This window comes from Sinohyriopsis cumingii, chromosome 2 (assembly GCF_028554795.1).
Source record: "Sinohyriopsis cumingii isolate HCF-2022 chromosome 2, ASM2855479v2, whole genome shotgun sequence".
NCBI lineage: Eukaryota > Metazoa > Mollusca > Bivalvia > Unionida > Unionidae > Sinohyriopsis > Sinohyriopsis cumingii.
In genome coordinates, this window is record NC_142962.1 from 23,246,805 (window position 1) to 23,259,300 (window position 12,496).

The following is a 12,496-nucleotide window of genomic DNA, read 5'->3' on the forward strand; positions in this document are numbered from 1 at the left end:
AGGCTTATTGAGAATGATCTTAGGGGTTTTTAGTAGAAACAGTGACTAGCGATAAGCATGGTTTCGTGCACTATTGGTTTCTCTACGCTAGTAGAAACCAAGTTTAAATAATACTAATAACTTTTGATAATTGTAGATCACTAAATAAATCATTCTGACTAACAAGCATGGCGGTTGTTTGAGATGTGATCGTTATTTAATTGTCATTGGTCCATTGCTCATGCGGAAAGACAGGGCAGCGAATGAAAGGAATAATTAAAAGGCAAATCTATTGGTGCATTGAAATATAGAGATGGTAACTGAGGTGGTTAAAGACGAGGGTGGGGTGAGGTGAGGGTGGGTGAGTGGAAGAAAAATAGTGGGAGCACTGCAAAGCAATGCAAAATGTATTTACTTAACAAATGATGGAAACTATATTTCAAGTTGTTTACAGTCAACGTGTGTACATCCTATGATAACCACTAGATAGTGTTTCATATAAAGAACATTTCTTAATGAAGTTAATTTTCCAATAAATGGTAATAGATGGTGTTCACACAATGAGAACATTTATGAACTTACCTTTCCAATAAATAAAATTAGATGGTATTCATACAATGAGAACATCTATGAACTTACCTTTCCAATAAATGGCACTCAGAAGCCCACAACAATTGATAAACTGAACCAATGTAAATAAATTCAGTGTTGAAAGTGAAGCACTTCTGTAACTACTTTAAATGAATTACTTTTACCAGTCATAAAAATCAAGGTAGATAGTTTTCACAAACGCTCCAGTTGCATTCTATAATAATGACATCTAAAGACAGTTCTTATAGAGAAATTTTGTATGTACTTACTTTTCCAATAAATGGCACTAGATGGTGTTCACACAATGAGAACATTTATGAACACACCTTTCCAATAAATGGCATTAGATGGTGTTCACACAGTGAGAATATTTCTTTATGAAATTACCTTTCCAATAAATGCCATTAGATGGTGTTCACACAATGAGAATATTTCTTTATGAAATTACCTTTCCAATAAATGCCATTAGATGGTGTTCACACAATGAGAATATTTCTTTACGAAATTACCTTTCCAATAAATGGCACTAGATGGTGTTCACACAATGAGAACATTTATGTACTTACTTTTCCAATAAATGGCACTAGATGGTGTTCACACAATGAGAACATTTATGAACTTACTTTTCCAATAAATGCCATTAGATGGTGTTCACACAATGAGAACATTTATGAACTTACCTTTCCAATAAATGGCATTAGATGGTGTTCACACAATGAGAATATTTCTTTATGAAATTACCTTTCCAATAAATGGCACTAGATGGTGTTCGCACAATGAGAACATTTATGAACTTACCTTTCCAATAAATGCCATTAGATGGTGTTCACACAATGAGAATATTTCTTTATGAAATTACCTTTCCAATAAATGGCACTAGATGGTGTTCACACAATGAGAACATTTATGAACTTACCTTTCCAATAAATGCCATTAGATGGTGTTCACACAATGAGAATATTTCTTTATGAAATTACCTTTCCAATAAATGGCATTAGATGGTGTTCACACAATGAGAACATTTATGAACTTACCTTTCCAATAAATGCCATTAGATGGTGTTCACACAATGAGAACATTTATGAACTTACCTTTCCAATAAATGGTACTAGATGGTGTTCACACAATGAGAACATTTATGAACTTACTTTTCCAATAAATGGCATTAGATGGTGTTCACACAGGGAGAACATTTCTATATCCTTGACAATCACCATCTCATCATGGTCCTCGTCAAATATGGCATCATTCAGTATTTCTGAAATTGCATTTAGGTAGTTATTTGCACTCCAGCAAAAAAGACATATGTTTCATTTCATTGTTAAGCAAATATTTCCATGAATATACAAAACACCAACCATAAAGTGTTCAGTTCTAACTCTATCAATTAAAGTTTGACTTTGTTGAATTACCAAATAAAGCAAGTCAAAGGGCATATGGGCAGCTAAACTTGGGTGACAGAGATACTTATGTAAAGATTGATTATGACTCCTTAAAGAAACCAATCCAGTCAATTCACCTTTCAAAGTTTTGGGACAGACTCCTTTTGGCGTTACTAGGATTGATTTCCTTTTACCAAACCCTCGTTTAGTGGAGATCTCACAAACCATACGAGAAGTGAGTTTGAATGAAACAAGAGCTGAGAAGAGCATTTCCATTACTTTAATAACACCAATACCAAGAGAGGACGGGAGTGAAATATTGCAGTTTTTTGGGGAAAAGTTTGAGGTAATAATAATAATAATAGTAATAATAATAGTATAAATAATATTGCTTAATTTCTAGAAGGCAACTCCGTTAGTAAAAAAACTATTCGCGCTTGGGGTATTCTCTACAATTTACTTATGTACAGTTTATAGGTTATTTAATACAATATGAAAAATAATTATTATTTTTCATTTATCGCATAATCAAAGCATTCATTTATAAAAGCAAAAAGAGAACTTGATTATTTTGTTTGGATTTTTTTTTTTTTTTTTTAAATTTAAGGGCATACTGTTTTAGAGACAATTCAATGTTTTGGAAACAAGCGACTTCCAGATTCTGCAGAGCATAGGACATAAATAGATTGTATATGTTTAAAATGTCTTGTAGATATTGTGGTACATTGCAGATTTCCTGGAATCAATTATTTTCTTATTTTTCAACCTATTTAATTTTTAACAGTGGTCCCGAAGGTGCATTAAAAGTTTTATATAGAAATACACGTGTTACCCTTTTTGGGGAATTTTAACATTTTCTCAAGGTCTTGTCTGGAGCAGTTTCCCCATACATTAAGGCAATGCTCTATCACTGGCTGAATATACGCGTTTAAATATAGGAGCATGACATCAGGAGTGAAGTATTTCTTAAGTTTGGCCAACAGTGTTATGTTATGAGTAGAGGTTATTAATTTTAATCTAAATTAAGTCTTTTCTCTTCTTTCATGCATATAAATAATAAATAAAATCGAAGGCTTGTGTTTGTGATGAACCAAGAGTAAATTCTGCAGATATTATGTCTTCACTGCTTCCCCAACATATTATCCCAAAACATTTGTATAGCCAAAACTAATAGTGGCAAGCCGTTGCAGCATAAAATTATATTTTGACATATGTATAAAAATAAAACATAAAACATAAGCAAGGGAGCATTAAAAATACGTGAAGAAATGATTTCATATTTAAAATAAAAATTTATTTATTCGAAATAAACTCTTTTTTACATGTAAGATTCTTCTTTTTCATATGTGTGTGTGTGTGTGTGTGTGTGTGTGTGTGTGTGTGTGTGTTAGCAGATCAAATAAATAGCTTTTTCTTCCTCGTACTGCACTGTTCAACCGTTCTTGCTATCATGGCTGATGATGCTTTCCATTGTTATCCTCATTACTTGTAATCGTAAGACAACATGTTTTCTAAAACAACACATGATTTCTTTGTTCAAGATTTGTTTCCCTTAGATGTTAAATTGTTATGCAACTCGTTTTGGCCACACATTTATCCCATTAAAACTTGTAGGCCATACACCTTATCTCATGATGCTGACAGTGTTGGTTTCATGTAAATCATGTGAAACTTTCCTATCATCTTTATGAAAGCTGTAGAATCGAAAGAATCGAATACATTGTAAATACGTGCTGTACTTCATGGTATTTGAAATTTCATTTTTTTTTTATGTAATTGACTGGGGCAGTGCGCTAGAAATTTTATTTTAGTTTTGTCGTCTTTGATGGAGAATTGTTCCGAATAAGTTTTTATTGGCTAATGCAAAAATTTATACTGAGCTATTACGCTGATAAGCTTTGAATTTTTTATATATATTTTAGTATTACAGTATCTCTATACGTCATGCTTGACGAAACCAAATGTTACATAACATCCGTTATAAAATATGGTCTCATTACATGTATGTGTCACCTATAATTTTATCAGTCAAACTTAAAAGAAAAGAAAAATATTATGGCGGTAAATCCCGCACGTTTGACGGGCAAAACAAAAACAATTCTGAAAGGAGCTACCATCCTAACTGTAACAAATAAATATTTAAAATCTAGCAAACGTTTTGGAGATACAGTTCTTTATAAAATGAATCGAGAGGATAGAGAGATTATGTTTTATGAACAAGTTGAAAATATGTTGATGACCATATTATATGAGCAATCGTTTAACAGCTGGAAACCAGCTGAAAATACTATACCTGAGGAGAAAAGTATGTTTAAAATATCCCAAATTAACAATTTAAAATGGGACACATAAGTTGGTAAGGCGACTACAATGTATCCAATGATACAATGAGACAGCATTGTAAGAAATGACTACAGTGTACACAAGGACACCTCATTGTAAGAAATGACTACAGTGTACACTTGGACATAGCATGGTAGGAAATGACTACAATGTACACAATGACATAGCATGTCAAGAAATGACTACAGTGTACACAATGACATAGCATGTCAAGAAATGACCACAATGTACACAATGACGTAGCATTGTAAGAAATAACTACAATGTACACAATGACGTAGTATGATAAGAAATGACTACAGTGTACACAGTGACGTAGCATGTCAAGAAATGAATACAGTGTACACAATGACATAGCATGTCAAGAAATGAATACAGTGTACACAATGACATAGCATGTCAAGAAATGACTACAGTGTACACAATGACATAGCATGTCAAGAAATGAATACAGTGTACACAATGACATAGCATGTCAAGAAATGAATACAGTGTACACAATGACATAGCATGTCAAGAAATGACTACAATGTACACAATGACATAGCATGTCAAGAAATTACTACAGTGTACACAATGACATAGCATGTCAAGAAATGACTACAATGTACACAATGACGTAGCATTGTAAGAAATAACTACAATGTACACAATGACGTAGTATGATAAGAAATGACTACAGTGTACACAATGACGTAGCATGTCAAGAAATGAATACTGTGTACACAATGACATAGCATGTCAAGAAATGAATACAGTGTACACAATGACATAGCATGTCAAGAAATGAATACAGTGTACACAATGACGTAGCATGGTGAGAAATGACTACAGTGTACACAGTGACATAGCATTGTAAGAAATTATTACAATATACACAATGACATAGCATTTTAAGAAATGACTACAATGTACACAATGAAATAGTATGGTAAGAAATTACTACAGTGTACACAATGACGTAACATGGTAAGAAATTACTACAGTGTACATAATAACATAGCATGGTAAGAAATGACTACAGTGTACACAGTGACATAGCATGGTAAGAAATGACTACAATGTACGCAATGACGTAGCATGTTAAAAATGACCACAATGTACACAATGACGTAGCATGGTAAGAAATGACTACAATGTACGCAATGACGTAGCATGATAAGAAATGACTACAGTGTACACAATGACGTAGCATGGTAAGAAACGACTACAATGTACAATGACGTAGTATGTTAAGAAATGACTACAGTGTACACAATGATGTAGCATGTTAAGAAATGACTGCAATGTACTCAATGACGTAGCATGGTAAGAAATGACTACAATGTACGCAATGACGTAGCATGATAAGAAATGACTACAGTGTACACAATGCCATAGCATGGTGAGAAATGACTACAGTGTACACAATGACATAGGATTGTAAGAAATTAATACAATATACACAATGACATAGCATGTTAAGAAAAGACTACAATGTACACAATGACGTAGCATGGAAAGAAATTAATATACACAATGACATAGCATGTTAAGAAATGACTACAATGTACACAATGAAACAGTATGGTAAGAAATTACTACAGAGTACACAATGACGTACCATGGTAAGGAATTACTACAGTGTATACAATGACGTAGCATGGAAAGAAATTACTACACTGTTCGCAAAGACATTTCATGGTAAGAAATGACTGCAATGTACTCAATGATGTAGCATGGTAAGAAATGACTACAATGTACGCAATGACGTAGCATGATAAGAAATGACTACAGTGTACACAATGACATAGCATGGTAAGAAATGACTACAGTGTACACAATGACATAGCATGGTAAGAAATTACTACAGCGTACACAATGACATAGCATGGTAAGAAATTACTACAGTGTACACAATGACAGCATGGTAAGAAATGATTACAGTTACAGTGCACACAATGACATAGCATGGTAAGAAATGATTACAGTGTACACAATGACAGCATGGTAAGAAATTATTACAGTGTACACAATGACAGCATGTAAGAAATGACTACAGTGTACACTTTGACATAGCATGTTAAGAAATGACTACGGTGTACATAATGACATATGGTAAGAAATGATTACAGTGTACACAATGGCAGCAAGGTAAGAAATGATTGCAGTGTACACAATGACATAGCATGGTAAGAAGTGATTACAGTGTACACAATGACAATATGGTAAGAAATGACTACTGTTTACACTTTGACATAGCATGTTAAGAAATGACTACGGTGTACACAATGACATATCATTGTAAGAAATGACTACACTGCACGCAGTGATGTAGCATGTTAAGAAATGACTGCAATGCACACAATTACGTAGCATGTTAAGAAATGACTACAATGTACGCAATGACGTAGCATGGTAATAAATGACTACAGTGTACATAATGACAGCATGTTAAGAAATGATTACAGTGTACACAATGACATAGCATGGTAAGAAATGATTACAGTGTACACAATGACATAGCATGGTAAGAAATGATCACAGTGTACACAATGACAAAGCATGGTAAGAAATTACTGCAGTGTACACAATTACATAGCATGGTAAGAAATGATTACAGTGTACACAATGACAGCATGGTAAGAAATTATTACAATGTACACAGTGACATAGCATTGTAAGAAATGACAACAATGTACACAATGACAGCATTATAAGAAATTACACATCTGAAGAAATTAAGGCAATAGATAATATTACAAACTATAAAGCTAAATCAAACTAGATTAGATCTAAGGAAGGGTGAAAAACAAATATTGAGTATCAATACAAGCTTCTGTATGATATATTTGAGAAAAATATAAGGTAAGGAAGATCACATAAATGTTTATTGGTTCATGTGGATATCAAACTTCTCTCAAGTTTCATTCTGTAAAATTCATCATGGCACGAATGGGGCTTGGTGTTTGTACAAAGAATTTTAGCCGCTGTTACTAAAATAAAAAACTAGAACAACTTCATCTAAATAAAAAATCAACAGAATATAGCCATCGAGAATAATGATCCTATATTATAGACTTTCTGAAATGTAAATTCGTTTAACACAAATCACTCAGTATACACAAACGTCAAGTGCCTTCGTGCCATAATGGTTTCGACCAAAGCCTGTAAAATTCTGTTGAGTGCTTTTTGAGTAGAAGTCGTTCAAAAGATTTTACTTTTTAAGAAGTGCAAAACATTTGACAACGAATCCACATTATTTGTACAAAATTGTGTTAAATCCTTATATGCCATGATGCTTAGTATCAAATGTGGTGAAATTACGATGAGTGTTTTTAGGAAAGAATTTGTTGAGAGAAAAAAATATACTTTTAGCAGCTTAGCAGTATTTTATGGAACATTGATATCTTTTTTGTTAAAATTAGAAACACTTTTAATCCAGGATGTTCAAGTCTGTTCAGTCGGGTATGAGAAGAAGTAATTTAAAAGTTTTTGTATTTTTCAGCGACGGGGACATTAAATCATATAGGCATTATGAATATTATTCCATTTTTAGAAACGGGTCCGCATTCCATTATATATATGTCAATAATTTTCATGCCTGAGTAAATTGTGTGACATCTATTAAATTCTGTTGAGTGCGTTTTGATAAATTGTTAAGGTTCTAATATTTCAGTACCGTCGGCCATACTGGATGACTTCGTCGTTTTGTACAAATATGAAAGCTCTTCAAGCCAGTATTATGTTCGCCATTTGGGTTTAAATAAATTGGTACAGTGATTGGTGACAGACGATGGACGATGCACGCCAGAGGCGGTACCACACCGTAAACTCACCTGAACTTAGGCGAAATTAGCTAAAATGTGAGCACTGAAATGAGATTGAGCTATCGGATAGTTTATTGTGTTTGCTTATACGACAGATGCTTCTACAAACAAATAAGTTGACATTATTTTAAAATAAGTAAAATATCCGTTGAAGACATTCAATAATTGCAATAATTAGGCACATACCACATGCACTTTCCGTTCATTACTAGTTTGTGTTATCTGTTCCTATAATTAACAAGCGTTGTCATAAAAGGTTAGTTTTAGCTGGAAGATAATCCATGCTTGCTTATTAATTTTTTCCGAAAGCAATGCTGCACCTGTTTAGTAAAGTATCCTCAATATTTTTTCTATAAATTGAAGCTTAAAGCACGTAAAATGTTTCCAATATAATTTACAACACTTTTAATCAGTCTTAAAAGAAGTAAATTACTTTGAATGTGCCTTACAACGCGCTCAGTCAGCCTTAAAACAAGTAAAATATTTCGAATATACTTTACAACACGTTGAATCAGTCTTAAAAGAAGTCAGTTGTTTCGAATATGCTTTACAACACGTTGAATCACCTTAAATGCAAGTAAAATATTTCGAATATGCTTTTCAACACGTTGAATCAGTCTTAAAAGAAGTAAAATTTTCTGAACATGCTTAACAACACGTTAAATCAGTCTTAAAACAAGTCAGATATTTTAAATATGCTTTACAACACGTTGAATCAGCCTTAAAACAAGTCAAATATTTCGAATATGCTTTTCAACACATCGAATCAGTCTTAAAAAAGACAAATACTTAGAATATGCTTTACAACACCTTAAATCATTCTTTAAAGAAGTAACACGTTGAATCAACCTTAAAACAAGTCAGATGTTTCGAATATGCTTTACAACACATCGAATCAGTCTTAAAAGAAGTCAAATATTTAGAATATGCTTTACAACACCTTGAATCATTCTTTAAAGAAATAACACGTTGAATCAGCCTTAACACAAGTCAAATGTTTCGAATATGCTTTACATCACGTTGATTCAGCCTTAAAACAAGTTAAACGTTTGTGATATGGACTTTTAACGTAGCTTGAACAAATTTTTCAGTCATATCGCTACGATGTCGGCAGTGTGGCAGTTTATAGTGATGTCGAGCACTGGGGGATCATGCCGCAGACACGCAGCATGATGTCCCACCCAGTCACATTATCCTGACACCAGGCCAACCAGTCTTAACACTAACCTCTTAATGTTGATCGCCTAGCGAGGCAGATGTTAGTAGATTTCTTTAATAAGTCTTTGGTATGACTTGGCCGGGTTTCGAACCCGTGACCTCCCGCATCCGAGGCAGACGCTCTAACCACTAGGCCACCGTAGCGGTCGCTTCAGATAAGAAATTATATGATACTATGTGTTTTATAAAGATCAGAAATTACATGTCATCTGTTTATACAGATCTGATACCATCTGCTCATATAAATCAGAAATTACACACCGCTCCGGTGGCCTAGTGGTTAGAGCGTCCGCCTCTGATGTGGGAGGTCGTGGGTTCGATCCCCGGCCGAGCCATACCAGAGACTTACAAAAATGGTACTAACACGTGCCTCGCTTGGCGTTCAGCCATAAGAGGTTAGTGTTAGGACTGGTCGGACTGGTGTCAAGATAATGTGACTGCGGCATGATGTCCCCGTGCTAGACATCACTTTAAACTGGCACATTGCAGACATCGTAGCAATATGACTGAAAAATTGTTAAATCTACTTTAAAAATCAAAATCACATCACACATCAGAAATTACATGATACCATATGTTCATACTTGAATGCACGGGTCCATTAGTGTATCTATGATGTGTAACATAGCATGAAGGTAAACAACTTGATATAGTTATGAGATTGAACTTCAAAGGACAGCATGGTACTGTGCCCTGCAACAAAATTGTCGAATGGGGATGTGCCATATTACAAAAGTGTGGAATATAACTGTATGACGTTACAGATGAGTGGAATGGGACTGTGCCATAGTGCAGAAGACGTGTAGAATGGGACTGTACCACGTTAATTAAGTGTTGATTGGGACTGAGACTTCTTACATAAATGATTGGCGTCATGTTACAGAAGTGACGAGTTTCACACCACTAGAGATACAAACCTAAAGCATTTAATGCGATGGTTGGCAGATGTGTGACAACAAAATATTCCAATCTGATGCAACCCCTGCCCTATTTTCCGTCCTACCACGTTCCAAAATAAGAAATCAAAAAATTCGATTACACAGTCTTCAGATGAATGCACAACAACACCCACATCATCCCAATGCAATGCAATTTTCAAGAGGTAACGCTGTATTCATTTTATTGCTAATGTATTGCAAAGCATGCAACTGTAATCCTTAATATTAAATATACTTGTCCACAAAGGACAAACAACTTTAATCTGAATAAAAGGAAATGTGTATAATTTCTTTAACATATATTCGGGCATTGTATCCCATGTAATACTTGTCACAATTACGGGATATATGATGAATGGATTTTTCTAACCCAAACTGTTACACAGGGTTTGACAAATTTCAGAATCGGATGGATCCGGGAGAAGAACACTGTAACCCGGTTTAAAGTCAGTGATTTAGACAAGGTAAAGAGGACAGTAATCTATACATATTAAACTCTTGTGACCTCTATGACTTTTGTGTGACATTGTGGCCTAAATTTTGTGGCGTCAAGCAGCTAATATGGCACTTTTACTATTTAAAACACGTTTAGTTTAAAAGTTTTGACTGATTCGAAAACTTAATTCAACAACGGGTAATAATTGTGCATTTTAGCGTCATTCAATGTTTGAGAATAAGTCAGTTCAGGTTATTAGTAAAATCAATTTTTTTGTATGAGTAACTTATCCTCAGTGCTTTACTTTATTACTTTTAACGAAAATTAATTTTGCAAATATAGTTTCCTGCCTAAATCTCTCAAAATTTGTGATTGACAGTAAATTAATAGACACTGGATATCATGTATGTATGTATGTATGTACGTACGTATGTATGTATGTATGTATGCATGCATGCATGCATGCATGCATGCATGTATGTATGTATGTATGTATGTATGTATGTATGTATGTATGCATGCATGCATGTATGTATGTATGTATGTATGTATGTATGTATGTATGTATGTAGTATTTATATGTATACTGTATTTATATTGTCTTTCATGTGAATAAATTATAATAGGAATCCTTTGTTTACGTTACTTATCTAATGTTTGATCTACCATCCGTGTTCCCATTATCCAGCCAAAAAATAGCCATTGGCCACCAAATATCTTGTTTTAAATATTCTTTTTTAGGAGCTACTACTTTTCTGTTCTTTGTCCGTTGCAAAAAAATTGTGTGGTGATTACCGTCAAAAATGGTACTACTGATGTAATAATATGGTTATTACTTCATATTTTTAGTGGAAACTTTGCATCTGGTGCGTTTACACTGAACAATAGACATTATAAAAACCTTAGTTAATGAAAGGAGGACATGCATAAGAAAACGTTAAAACTTTGGACTGACACGGGTATTAGAGTCTGATTGAATAGTGACAGAATTAAAACTGCATTGAAACCGGATAGATCGTAGTTTTTAATATAAAAAAAGAAAATTATTTAGCTTCATTCATGTTCATCGATAACTAAAAAGGTAGATTTAAGTATTAAGTATCTCTGTTTGTTTGTGTGTCTGTTCGTATTTTACAATACCTCTGATGTTCGCTTTATATCCTTTAGTGAAGAAGAGTAAAGCTTTCGCTGCCCTTTCTGGAGTTTTCAAAAGACCCTCCCTTGATGGATTTTCACCTAGTGTTTCCAAAATGTCTTTGTAATGCCGTGAGATGTCTGACACAACCTCCCTTTCCGTAGGGCCATCTGTGATATCCAGATTAATGGCGATATCATTGTTCTCTTTTGAAACAGATTTGTTGGATCTGAGTGTCATGTTGGATGCAGTTGATGACAGATCTGTAAAATCATCAACCTTTCGCGTTGTTTTCAAGTCGTATTCTTGGATAAATTGCTGACAGTTTTCATTCGTATTTTCTTCCATCATTGTTTACAAGGAGGATTCTAAAATGACGTTCACTATGTACCGGTAAATATACACTTGTGTTCTATTCTCTTATTAGCACCTGCTTTTGAACTGCTTCAGTTTGAAGCTATAGGTGCCAGTCTGTATTGCTGTTGAAATGCGTGAAGTCTATTTATATATGATTCGGGTTAATTTTTTATTGACTCAGTGGAGCAATACAAACATCTGAATGACGAGATATATATAGATTATACAAAAGGTTTCAAAGAAGATAGCCTTGTAGATTCCCCGATTATGTAATTTTATTCAACGATGGTTGATTTAACACAATGTGC

The 12,496-nt window shown here is 33.9% G+C and overlaps 1 protein-coding gene across 1 annotated transcript in view; it reads right to left on the reverse strand.

Annotated features, from left to right (window-relative positions):
• Window positions 1-12,259, reverse strand: part of LOC149804467 (GTP cyclohydrolase 1-like) — a 53,383-nt gene extending 41,124 nt beyond the window's left edge. The window contains exons 1-2 of the mRNA XM_089932701.1: window positions 11,837-12,259; window positions 1,719-1,828 (exon numbers count right to left, since the gene is read on the reverse strand). Coding sequence (XP_089788827.1) covers window positions 1,719-1,828; window positions 11,837-12,182 — 456 coding nt within the window. The 5' untranslated portion in view covers window positions 12,183-12,259. The remainder of the gene's footprint in view (window positions 1-1,718; window positions 1,829-11,836) is intronic.
• Window positions 12,260-12,496: the final 237 nt, after the last annotated feature.